At 41.8% G+C, this 13625-nt stretch overlaps 1 protein-coding gene across 50 annotated transcripts in view; it reads right to left on the bottom strand.

Annotated features, from left to right (window-relative positions):
* RIMS1 (regulating synaptic membrane exocytosis 1) overlaps positions 1–13625 on the bottom strand; it is a 241493-nt gene that overhangs the window by 115751 nt on the left and 112117 nt on the right. For 46 of the 50 annotated variants that reach the window (XM_081856705.1, XM_081856738.1, XM_081856722.1 and 43 more), the window contains 3 exons: positions 12980–13323; positions 9305–10182; positions 1503–1559 (listed from right to left, as the gene is read on the bottom strand). In XM_081856705.1, the coding sequence (XP_081712831.1) occupies positions 1503–1559; positions 9305–10182; positions 12980–13323 (1279 nt within the window). The remainder of the gene's footprint in view (positions 1–1502; positions 1560–9304; positions 10183–12979; positions 13324–13625) is intronic. The other 4 variants (XM_081856727.1, XM_081856752.1, XM_081856708.1 and 1 more) reach the window with 1 other exon arrangement.

Raw genomic sequence — 13625 nt, 5'->3', positions numbered from 1 at the left:
CCAGGCTGCTGCTGCTGCCGCTGCAAGCGGGAGTGAGCCAGGTAGGGGCAGAGAGCTGCGAGTGCGCCCCCCAAAATGTTGCGCCCGGTGCGGCTGGCACCCCCTGCACCCCCCACGCTACGCCACTGGCTGCAAGCTCTTCTTATGTTCTTAATCAAACCACAGTTAACATTAGCCATAGTTTAGGGAGCTTTCTTGCTAGGGTTGTTGCTGAACTTGCAGAATCTTTCCTAAAGTTCCTCCCCTTTTTGACATGCTAGATCAAATTAAGGCTATGCATATTTATTTAGTTTTAACATTTATCATCTGTTCTTCACCAGATAGTCCCAGGGCAGAACAAAACCACACCTTCATTCAAACGAAGTACAGTAAATAAAATTAAAAAACAACAAACCATATTATATATACAATTACTTTTAAAATTATAATTAAAAGAATCAGAAAAAAAATACTGAAACAAGCTAGATACTATCATGGCCAAGTGACTCATCACACTTCTCATCCCCTCCCAAAGGGCTGTGCAAAGAGCTGCATTTTCACTTGACATGAAAATGTTAGTGTAGTATCAGTACCAGACACACCTCAAAGGATTCTAGAAGTAGGGAGCCACCACAGAGAAGGCCGTCTCATGCACCCCACCCTACAAACTTCGGCTAACAGTGGGATCATGGGCAGGTCCTCCCCCTCTGAACTTAGTGCAAGGGCATGTGAATATGGAAGGAGGTGTGTGCAAGTATGTAGTTGTGCAAAGCCAGCATACTCATCAAAGCAAATCTGGTGCCATAAACTGGCATACTTGGGCACATATTGTGGTAGAGCTCACCACATGAATCCTGCCCTGCATTCCCCCCAACTGGCATCACCAGTTAGCGCCTCCCTGTTGCCAATGAGGGAGAGGCATCAGCTGACAGCCCACTCAAATATGTTGTCAACCTTGCCTCAAAGGATGAAGCCTGAATATATAGGGAACAAGAGTATGGTTGCAAGTGACAGGAAGCAACATACAAGAAGGAGCACTGGCACAAATTCACATTCAGGCACAGATTTCTCCCTCTGAAGAGCAAACAATATACCTTCTCTCATTGTTATTTGTGCCATTTCACTTCAGACATATTAAATGGAGTCCCTAATTCTTAATGACAATGATACTTTAACAGCAGCATTCAAGAATGTGTACTCTATTATACAATTTCTCTCTCACAAACATGCTCAGACGCTTTATCTTTCACAACATTATTTTTATGGCAAACATGATATTGCTAACCAAAGTTGGTTGGGCTAGAATTTGTTGATTGCTTTCTCTTCCCTGTGTTCAGTTTGCTATATAAAGTGCCAAAAAATGAATACGGTACATTCAAGATTAGAGTCATGAATACCTAAAACTGAAATGCAATGCTTTCAACTGGGAACATTGTATTTAAAAATAAATAAATCCAAAAGCATACTATATGATAATACACAGGCTGCATTATTGCAATTTGAAGGCTATGAAATTTACTAACCACAACACGACTCAGGAGACGCAGGGCACACCAACTCTCTTCTGCCAAACAGATTAGCTAAAAATAATATATCTGAATGATTATATGTTCCCTGACCATCAAAACCTCTGAAATCTGATTACTTTCTTGAACGTGCAATATTGTTTATAGCTAAATGAGATTTACCCTGTCCAGAATTACATTTACAGACAGGTTATTTTAAAATAAAATTTTAAAAAATCTAAACACATATTTATGGTTGAAAAAGTCAGCTTATATTTTAAAAACACAGTTATATACTTAAAAATCAGGAATGGGTATTATGAAAGATAAAGGAACCCACCCGCCCCCGAAAGAGCAAGAAAAATGGCTCTTTTTATCTCTTCCCCCCATCCTTATGCTTGTACTTCACCACCAGAAGAAACCTTTTCAAAACTCAGACTGATTGGCAATAATATTTTACAGTCATCTACAGCCTCCCATTCTGACAGTACTATTAGATTACCTGTCCCTGAATACACCGTATGGAGAAGAAACTGAAGGAAACCAGCAAACATAGCAGCTTCAGCTCAGAGCACCTAAACAAGCAGAACCGACTTCAAGCAGGTTGCTGAATTCCAGCCTGCGACTGTAGCAAAGCCGTAACCGCAACGGGTGGAGAGGGGGGGGGAGAGAGGAAACCCCCCTCCAAAAAACAAATCAGTACAAAGCCAGGTCTATAAGACAAGTCCCTGTAGTCCTTGTCTCCTGAGCCAATGCCAAATTATTCTGCAATGTCAAACACTCTACAACAGTGACACCAAACAAGGCCACAAGAGCCACAGCCATCAATACAAATCTCTGCAGTGTGGAGAGAGCATTGATTACTGCATTAATCTATACATGCTCAGTGCAATGCTAAAGAGCCTCTCTGGCTACGGAGAATCCTTAATGGTTTTAGGAGACTCCACGAGACAGTCTGACGGGGGGGAGGGGAAACCCCCCAAACAAAACACCGCTCCCTGCCCACAGAGGTGGGAAAATAAATGTTTTATCTGCCAGTACTTGACACAGACAAATGCTATTCGAAGCACAAGTATCAATGCAATCAGTAACAATGCGGCAGCCGTTCTTCCTCTTTAGTACATTTAGACTGAGTTTTTGCTGTGCAATTTAAACACGGGCACAACACAAATTAAACCTGACCCACCCACCCTTAATTCACAGATAGGAGGCCACCACAGAAATGTGTGAGTTGGGTTAGAAAGAAGAGAAGCCCACCACCTGGCAAAGTTGTTCTTCAGGTTGCCTGATCCAAAGGCAAAAGCAGCTAAAGCTGGGCCAGAAGGCATATGTTTACTGGATGCTGCTCTCACCTGCTGACCGAGACAAGCCTTGGGCAACTGCCAAGGGGCACTCACAGAACATGGACCACTTCTTCCGGAAACTGGGGGCATTTCCATGGGCAGAGAGAAAGTGAGTCGAAAGAGGCAGATGGAGATTTTCTTAGCGCTGGCACAGGTCTCTTCCCTTTGCAGCAGTTTTGTCTCCCATGCAGATGGGGCAGGGAGAGACAAAATAATATTTGTAGTTGAATAAAGCAGTTGAATGTAGCAGTTCGAAAGCACGTCAAAGTGCAAGTAGATAAATAGGTACCACTCCGGTAGGAAGGTAAACGGCGTTTCCGTGCGCTGCTCTGGTTTCACCAGAAGCGGCTTAGTCATGCTGGCCACATGACCCGGTTTGTCTGCGGACAAACGTTGGCTCCCTCGGCCAGGAAAGCGAGATGACCACGCAACCCCAGAGCTATTTGCGACTGGACTTAACTGTCAGCGGTCCTTTACTTTTACCTTTTATAACATCTTACAGATTTCTCAGTGATATACTGTACTATAGGTCAGCACTGTACTAACACAATGGTAGCGGTTAGTTGACACTACAAATATTTTAATGTACTACTTGTGCAAAGCGGGACCAGGTACAGGAAGGGGCTGCAAAACTATATGGAGAGCCCCACCCCAAGGCCATGACTTCCACTGACTTACGGGTAGACATCTGAGCCAGCAGCACTGTGAAATTACTACAAAATCTACCAGAAACCATGGAGCATTTGAAACACAAATCATTACCAACACCCTCAAATCAGCCCATCGTAAACTCCTAACAACTGAATGGCTAAAGCAGTTTAATTGATGCCTGAATGAAAATACTGCAATCAGGGTGGACATGGAACATAATATATTTTGGGTTCTGCATGTCTGTTAGGAATATTGTAGTATTAATGTTCATTAAAAAGAAAATTTAATAAACCAGATACCCTGAAAAATATAATCAAGGGTATTATTATTATTATTATTATTATTATTATTATTATTTTGTATTTTTCTATGTATTTTACCTAACTCCAAATGATTCACACTCTGACCTGGGGGGTCATAGAGACAGGAGAAGGGCAGAGAGTAAGCTGACTGCACTAGGTCAAATTTCATTCCACAGAAGTGCTTTTATTCTTCTTTTGACCTGATTTGCCCCTATAGAAGACAAATGGCAGATTTTATATAATATTTAATACTTCTCTAATGTTGCCACAAGCAACACATCCTAATCCTCATCACAATTTTCTAGGCCAAGCTACGATTAGGATTGTGATGACACAGATAAAGGAAATCTGGACAATATGGGTTAATGTTTTCATTTCTTCTCATAAAGCAAGCAGAGCAAAGGTTCTGAACATACCACCCATATCCTCATTACTGGAAGTGTGGTTACCTAGTTTTGAGAGAGGTGATGGACCACATTAATTTTCTGTTGCTCCAGAGCAGGAAGTAGCCGACATGGTGCCCCCCAGATGTTACAGACTACAATTTCAGTCAGTCTAACCAGCACAGCCAGTAACCAGGGATAATGGGAGTTCCCATCAGTAACATCTGCAGGACACCCCCTTGGCCACCCCTGCTCTGGAAGGTTCAACCTCACCCAATGGGTTCTAAGTAGAATAAACAATATTTAGAGTCGGACACGACTAAACGACTAAACAATAAAAGAGTAAACATCAGGAAACACTCCTGGATGGTGCAAACTGTTTGACGGTGGAACGGATTGCCCCAGGTGGTGGTGGACCCTCCTTTGTTGGAAGTTTTTAAGCTGAAGCTGGAATTCCACCCTTTTGGGGATGCCGCAGTAGTGGGGTTCCTTCCAAGTTTGTGGTTCTAAGGCTGAGGCGATTAATAAAAGGCACATTGTGTTTCACGGCAAAAATATGGCTTCATCAACAGTTTCTACTTTGTGACAGTTCCCCCAAGCACCTAAATGCAAATAAGTTTGTGTTCACAGGTCTAAACCGCTGCTTCCCTAACATCCTGTCTCTCACCACCACCTTACGGCCCTCATGGGTTTAGAGGATACATCCTGTACTGTGCTGAGCTTTGGAAGGACTAGTCACAACTTCCTTTTCCCAGGTCTAGGAATATAGGGATTACACGGTGGTACTGGGAAGGCACAAGGTGGGTCTCAGAGGTATCTCTTTTCCTATCTCAACCAATGCTTCCTATTGGCTGCTCAAGGATAAATGTGTGACAAAGGGCAGAAGTTGATAACAAAGCAAGCCATCACTAGCGTAACTTTTAAAATGTGCTTGATTAAGGTTTTTGTTTCTCTTTAATTATTATCCAGCAAAGTTCAAGAACAAAGGTCTAGCACTGGCTGTCAGTAAGAACTCATAGAGATATGGCTACAGTTCTATTCCAGTCTGTCAAGAGTATTTCAATATGATTTCGGTACTGTTGGTGCGGTAGATTTGACAACACATTGCTTCACTGGTGCCCCATTTCAGGTCTGTGAGCGAAACCTAAATTGTGGCATCATAGTGACAAAGCAGAAGTTGCTGAATTGCAACTTATTACCAAACTTAAAACCATTGAGAGACCTGGTCTGAATAGAGACATTGGATTCTTATCTCATTATACATGATAAAGCTATCTTTAGCCATCTCACCCCTTGTTTTTTCCTGCAAGACCAATTGCAGTCGTTAACAGTCATCAACAGGTTTACCACACCTATCAGCCAATCACCCATTCCCACCACCCTTCTGAGTAATACCCCCTCCCCACCCTCTCACTATATATAAGGGTCTGCTGACTTCTGTTTCAGTGTCTCTGAAGTAGTGTGCATGCACAGGAAAGCTCATACCAATAACAAACTTAATTGGCTTCTAAGGTGCTACTGGAAGGAATTTTTTTTTTTAATTTGTTTCGAGTACGGCAGACCAACATGGCTACCTACCTGCAACTATTACTATACACAGTTCCTGATACAGCTACTCAAAGCATTGGAATATCAGCTAACACATTGGTTGCCAATGGGACACCATACCTCCACGCTCCCTTAGTGGAAAGAAACCTCCTTTAGCTAACAGAGGAGGTTTTTTCAAGCCTAATTGTAGTGAGGGGTCAATTTAAGGTAGATTGCAGCTGGGGAGGAGAAAGCTGCAGGGTCCCTAGTCTTTTTTTCTGGTTGTCAAATATGCCCATGGGCCAAAAAAGGGTTATAACCCCCCACGTGCCATGAATACTACTCTAAAATTAGGCCAACCTTTTGAAACACTGCAAATGCATATTCCAGCCAGAGTTCTTGGTTCAGGAAAAACATTTAACTCACGAAGCTTTATCATCCACGAGATATATAAAACAAGCCCTTTCTTAATAGCATGAATGATAAGAGAGTTGAGGTATTCTCCCTATATGACTCCCTTACAACGAATTTTTCAAATTCATACTGGTGAATAAAACTACACTCTATTTCCATATAAGTACAGAATCAGAAGACTTTAAAACTGCTGTTGGAAATTGCATATCAAAAACGTCTCTGGTACGATAAAGCTTTTATGAAATTTGGCAATGAATTAGCAGATGTTTCTGGAACTGTAGATAAAATATTCAGTAGCTAACTTAAGAAAATATTTATGGGAAATGACAGATGAAACTTAAATTGCACAGACTCCATCTAGTGGCCAATTTAGCATAAGGTTTAGCAAAACTAGAGGATTAATTTGAACCAATTCATTCCTATTGTGCTTGTAAAATTACATATTTACATTAAATTATTTATTTCTAACACCAACTCCAAAAAGGAGTTCATATATCACATAAAAAATATCCAATAAAATCTGGTCTTTGCCCTGATTCTGATTGCATTCCTACATATTCCAGCTCCACAATTCTATGTAGTACTGATGCCATTAAAAGAAAACAATTCCTGAGCTGCAGGAAAAATATATACCTCTTTTTATAGCTTATTAAATCATTCTAAGCATGAAAAACATTTCACAACATTCTGATTTTCTACTTTTTTCAGTTCAAGAATTACTGATAACTTGTCAAGGTTCTGATTGGCTTTTCCTCATAATGAACCATGGCATGCTCCAATCACACAGATGAAGACATCTTGCTAGTCCCTCCTACAGCAAACCAGTGGGTGGGAAGTTTTTCACAAAAGGCAATGACGGAGCAATGATTTGGGAGAAATCAGACAATTAATGTGATTTAACTAACTAGTTATTTCAAGTGCTTATTGAAACGAAGAAAACAGGTCCAGAAATGGCTAAAAATGTGAAGCTTCAGGTTCACCTCACATGACGGGGCAATGCTTCTTGCCTAATTTTGCCTGTCCTACCCCTGTATGGTATGTTTGATATAATACATGACCCTGGTTTACAAGGGCAAGAAAAAAATGTAAAGAAAGAAGCATGCATAAAACACCTATTACATGGAAATGTTTTATACTTGAAAAACTAAAAATATCCTGCCACATTCTGCAATGCCCCTCCTCACCAACCACTCCTGTTATTATTATGTTTATATTCCACCTTTTCTGCCAGGAGAGCAACGTGGTTTTCCCCCTCTCCCTTCTACACAGTGTCTGCATTCTCTACCAGCCTTCAGGTTAAGAACATTCCCGCTGGGTGAGGCCAAAGGACCATCTAGCCCAACATCCTGTTCTCACTGTGGCCAGCCAGATGCCAGATGAGAAGCATGCAAGTAGGATCCAAGCACACCAGTACTCTCCCCATCTGGGATTCCCAGCCACAGATACACTGCCTCCAACAGTGAAGGTAGAACATAACTATCATTCTTATAGCCATTGACAAAAAAAATTCCCCTGCAAAATTGTCTAATCTTTCATAGTCATCCAGGTTGGTGGACACTGCAACGTTAGTGGACATCTCTAGCATGTTTAACCGTACGCTATGTGAAGTGCCCCCCACCCACTGTCTTGAACCTTCCAACATTTGGCTTCAGTGGATGGCCTTGGGTTCCAGTATTATGAGAGGAGTAGAAAATGTAACTCTGTGTCCACAACATGCATAATCTTATGCACCTCTCTCATGTCCTCCTTTACTTATTTCTAAACTAGAAAGTGCCAAATAGTGTAAACTTTCCTTTACCAGGAAAGTTGCTTCAACCCCTTGATTATTTTGGTTTGGCCCTTTTCTGAACCTTTTCCATTTTTAGGAAACCCTTTTTGAGGTGTGGCAAACAGAACTCTACCAGCACTCCAGCCATCATCACACTAAAGATTTATATAAAGGCAACATTTTCCTAATGGACCCTACCATGGCATTTCATCCCTACTATTTTCCCTACTCCCTTCAGCTTAGCTTCCCCACCTCTTAGGTCTCTGTCCAGTCCTCAGCTGGCCCTACAAGGCTAATCTCTGTGAGTGAGTTTTCTGTGTGAGTTTTCAATCCTTGGCAAACTGACAACTTCCCTTCTCTCACAGATGCTGGACTGTGGGCATCAGAACAACTTAATTCCCTTGTCAGATGGAACTGTTGTGAACATTCCATGACATCACATCAACTCATCCAACCATTTTTAGAAATTTCCTAAAGGGAAGTTCTATTTCAATGTCATTGGTTTGCCATTACTATTCACACCACAAGCAAAGCAATCCATAGTACTGGGTAAAACACACAGTGCATTTATACATGCTTACTAAGAAGCAAGTCCAATTATTAAATAGGTCTTACTTCCTAGTAAGTATGTATGAGATTGCAGCTGCAATTTACCATATGATAGAGAAAAGGTTGACTACTCTAAAATAGTCAAACCAGAATTTGAATTCGAGAGCAAAGATGCACCAAGACATGCCAATGCACAAAACAGAAAATGCAATAATAAGCTGAATTTTTTTCTGCTTGCAGAGACCACCTCACCTTGCCTAACAGTACCTTTGGTTCTGTCAGAAAAACACATATCTTAAACTAACCCCATTCCAAATAAACAATGCAGAAATGCTTATATCCCCTATCTGGGCACATGTTCTTCTTTTTCTTGTTGCTGGATCATGGCTATTGTGGGGAAATCAGTGGGGACATCTAAGGAATGTGTTTAGATAAGACCATTCTGGTACTGTCTGTCCACATTTCAGATACTCAGTTTACTGCAGTCTGCTTAATATCTAACAAGCTCTCCTTTGAATAGCTGTACAATGTGATTTATATTAGATGGGGCGCAAACATCACTATGGGCTGCTAGTCTCTAGCTGTTGTTTTCATTCTGAAGCATTCTATCTACATAGCAGAGCCCTTTTGAGGAATGACAGAAACCGACAGAAGAAACTCATCAGGGCAGGGAAGAGGATGCTTTCTGTAGCAGAGGGCATATTTTGTTCTTTAGTTACGACTCAGAGTAAAGCACTATGGTTGGAAACCCTATGATAGGAAAAGCTATAAAGAGAACGCAGCCTCCTTTGTTTTTACAAAATTTCAGTAAATTATGACAGGAAAGGCACGTTTAGATCAATTTCCCCCACACACATAATATATATTTAAATCTTTATCTTACCTTTTTCACTGACACTTTCACTTTCTATTTCCACGTCATCACAACTGGTATATTCAGGGGTTGATGCTCCTTCTTCCTCAGAGCTGCTGACTGACATCTGTCTTTTCTTTCCACCCCGTTTCGATCTATGGGGCTTTGGTGGAGACGGCCGCACTGATTCTGACTGGTCAGAACTAAGGGAATCATTCCTTAGCATGGTCTCCATTTTCTCCCGCTTTGCTTTCCGACTGAGAATAGCAGAGCTAGGATCTAGGCGACTCTGTGTTTTAAAGGGGTCGTGATTTTTGGATTCTAAGTGCTCTGTAGGAACCACGCTATGCCTGGGAGTTGGTGGGCTATGGTTAGCTAATTGTTTAGAAACAGAAATCCTTACATCACCTGTTCTTTCTATTGCATACGCCCTCTGAGTATCCGGGCGAGACTTTATGTCCTGAGTTCCTTGCACCTGTGAGTGCTTTCCTAGTTTATTCTCAGGTACCTCGGGCTCCTCAACTTCTGTGTGTGGCAAGGCAACGTCACTGTGTCTTCTTTCATGCCGTGCTTTTGAAACTTTTGCATGCATGCGCATCTGCTCCTCGTCGGGATGCGGCTTTACGGGATACCTTGCCAGGTTTGGATCACTCCTGTATCGAGTGTGATAGTCATCTTCTTTCCTTTGCTTCTCTCCATCTATAGCTTTGCCTTCCTCAAAATCGTGTGGGAAGTCTGAATAGTCCTGAGACCTCCCTTTCTCTAATCTTCTACCATCACGTCTTTCTTTAAATTCCCTCTCATCTCTTTGTCCTTCACCCTGCTGGAGTGAGGATTTTGGCACTCGTTTGCGCTCACCTTTTACACCTCCTTTCCCATTCTGTTCAGACCCTGCAGGTGTCTTCTTCCTGATGGGAAGGGGTGGAAGAAGAAGAAGAAGAAGAGTTTGGATTTGATATCCCGCTTTATCACTACCCTAAAGAGTCTCAAAGCGGCTAACAATCTCCTTTCCCTTTCTCCCCCACAACAAACGTTCTATGAGGTGAGTGAGGCTGAGAGACTTCAGAGAAGTGTGACTAGCCCAAGGTCACCCAGCAGCTGCATGTGGAGGAGCGGGGACGCGAACCCGGTACACCAGATTACAAGTCTACCGCTCTTAACCACTACACCACACTGGCTCTCTTCTTTCTCACTGGAGGAGAACGAAGGGGACAAATCACACACACACCAACGGCATGTGCCCTAGCCCAATTTTGTGCAAGCTACATTGCAATAAGTAAGTAAAAATAAAAAAAAGCTGCATTACATCGTGCCAGACCAATGGTCCACTTCCTTAAGTATAATCTACACTGACTGTCAGCATTTAAGACAGGAGTTTTTCCCAGCCTGGCCTGGAGGTACCAGGAATTGGCCCTCAGACCTTTTGCATGCAAAGCATGTGAGCTACAGCTCTTCCCCATAAATTAAAGAGAAGATTACACAAAGCCTTTGAACTTAATTATCGCCTGCATCATTATTGTCATGTCAGAAAGGCAGGTGCTAAAAGAAAAATAATGAAATCTATTTTCAGTAATCCCCAAGTTTTTTTTTTTTTTTAATAATTTCCATTTGGGAATAGGTAAAGAAGAATGTATAAAAGTCATTTTTAAAAAAACCTCCATTTAGGACCAAGGCATCATGAGTCTAAATATTTGTGCCAGTAAGTGTCTCTCCATGTAAGCAAAGGAATCCCTGAATCCTCTCCCAGCAACATTCAGCAGAGCAAAAAAAAAAGGATTTATGCAGTGACTGTCACATTTCAAAATGCATGAATCTTAACTGCATGAATATGGATCTGGACAAATGAAATTGTGAAGATAGACGCAAATCTGAAAGCATCTGTTGAAAGAAGTCTTAGAGCCCTTCTGAAAGTTTTTATTTGCTTGCAGCTAGTATGTGTTATTTTGAAAGCCTGGAGCAAGAAATGCCCAAAGTTGATCAGAAACCAGTATCACTAAGTGTGATTACCCATAAAGCAAGAGAACGGATCTAAAAACTTCACCTTAATCCATGAATTGTGGAATTAAGAGGTGTACCTGGCTTCTTCACTATGAAGATGCACCTCTTTACTCTAGTCTATGACACATGAGGTCTGTGTTCTCAGGACCCACCTTAGTCCTGTGACTGTAATTTGCTTTGTTTTTAATTCTAAATTTGAAATTGTTTCATCCACCCTGGGACCTGCTGGTGAAGGGCACGCGATAAATAATAATAATTATTGTTGTTGTTGCTGCTGCTGTTATTATTCCCAATCCCATTGACCAATAACAGAGCATTCCAAGCATTCCATTAACTTCCCTGCAAGTATGGAGCATCAAGTTCCTGCCTATTTTACAGTACCACCTTCCAAAGAAGCCATATGAGCATGCAGGACACTAACGGTCCATTCAGCTAAACCTTTGCTTCTGCTGTCAACAGCTTCTGCTGTTACTTCACACCACGGGAGCCAACTCCTAGGGGCTGAGGTCCCTTCAGCCCTCTCAACAAAATATTTGAGGGAGCTGCCCCCCAAATCGATGGGCATTGTCATTCAAATAGTGTGCATGCACCACATCATGTGATCGGTTATGTGGGACAGGGCATATCTGCCCTCAAGATCCCAAACTATTTAAAAATGGCTGCCATTACACCTCAGAGTAGCCAGGACTAGCAGTGTGTGTAGAGTCAGTTATTTAGTTTTGGGGTTTCCCGCTAAAACTAGTTAATCTTAATTCTGTTTTTGGTACATTTTAACTAAGTGCAAATGTTAATTTTGTTGTAATGTTGAACTTGAAGTTGGCTTTGTCCTATTTAAATTTGATGCTGTATTTTGAGAATCTGATGAAATTTGTTGCGAGCTTGTGTGAACATTGTCCACCATGGACAAGTAGCATACAGATAAGGTAAGCCATACACAAAGAATACTCTCCCCTCCTTTAGAACTGTTGTCTCACATGCAAATGTGCAATCCAGTGTATGCTGAAGCCCACATAATCGTGCTTAGGTTTGCATCTTTCACAAGCTATTTCACAATTATTTCATTAATGAATCAAGTCAACTCAGCTCAACAAATATTCACGTGACAGACCACCACTGTGTCCCCCCCACAAAAAAATCCCACCTCAGCAGAAGAGTTACATTTGGCATATTCATGTAGTGTTGTTTCATTCACCTTGTGTCATTTACAGATTAATATTATCAAATTATTTTCAGTTTAGGACAATTTGTTTTCTAATACTAACTTTAATTATCCACATATACAGAAGCTGGGATTTGTGCCTTTAAAAAGTCCAACATACATGCATGTAATTCTATATTCCAAATTAATGTCAGTTTGGTGAAAATGTGTATTTTGTGAAACTTCTACTTTTGCAATTAACTTCCTCTTCCTCTGTTTTCCTTTCTGTCCTTCGGTACAACTTGGTAGGACATGTAGATACTGCAGTTAACCTACTCTATCCCTCTCAGTATTAATCCTGCTGACACTTTATGGGGGTGGGCAAATTTTGGGGAAGGTCTCCCATATTGCATATATACAAAGCCATTGACAACGTGCCCCTCTGCACACCACTAAAGTGTGGCCAGAGTGCACTGAGATTTTATATATTTATAATGCCACTCTCCACTGCTTAACATTATAGCTGCAATTCTTCCCATATGGGCAAGGCCCATTGGCATCAGTGTTACCTCTCTCTCGGGGGTTCACTTCTAGACCTTGATGAAGTCTGCTTCTGTTCCAGGCCCATAGCTTGCTGGGATACCTCTGTGCCTTTCCTCCTGTCAGTATGCACACCACTAGAAGGTATTTCCTGTGAGGAGGTGACTGCTGTGCTTAGGGGTGTTTGAGATCTTGACCGTTCTTGAAGCCTCGCTTTCTTTTCTCTAGGTGCATCTGAACTGCCACCAGTAGCTGTATCACTCAGTGCTCCGTCCTGACTGGGTGGCTGTTGAGGACCACTTCCAAAAAACCACGCTCCAGATTTCGTTAGGATCTCTTGTTGCTTTCGGCATAAGTTGCATACCCACATAACCTAGTTACAAAGAAAAATAACAGTCTAAGTACTCTTCAGTTGCTGAAAGGCTCGGTTGTCTAAACATTCAAGAAGAATAAAACCTCCCTCCCGTGACGTTTGTGCTGCTGTTCATGCTCAGGACATGCTTGTGGAGTAGGCCACTCTTGATTAGCTGCAGCCAAACATATTGCAATTGCGTGTTTCGCTTTGGCTGCACCAAACATTCATGTTCCATCAGTACTCTGAAGCACCGTCTGGGTGTTCAAGGCATGTGACGATAATCACAGGAGGCAGGAAAGCAGGACCACAACATGCACAAC

The sequence above is a fragment of the Podarcis erhardii genome (genome assembly GCF_964252035.2).
Source record: "Podarcis erhardii genome assembly, chromosome: 3".
NCBI lineage: Eukaryota > Metazoa > Chordata > Lepidosauria > Squamata > Lacertidae > Podarcis > Podarcis erhardii.
This window is presented reverse-complemented; position numbering and strand designations above follow the sequence as displayed.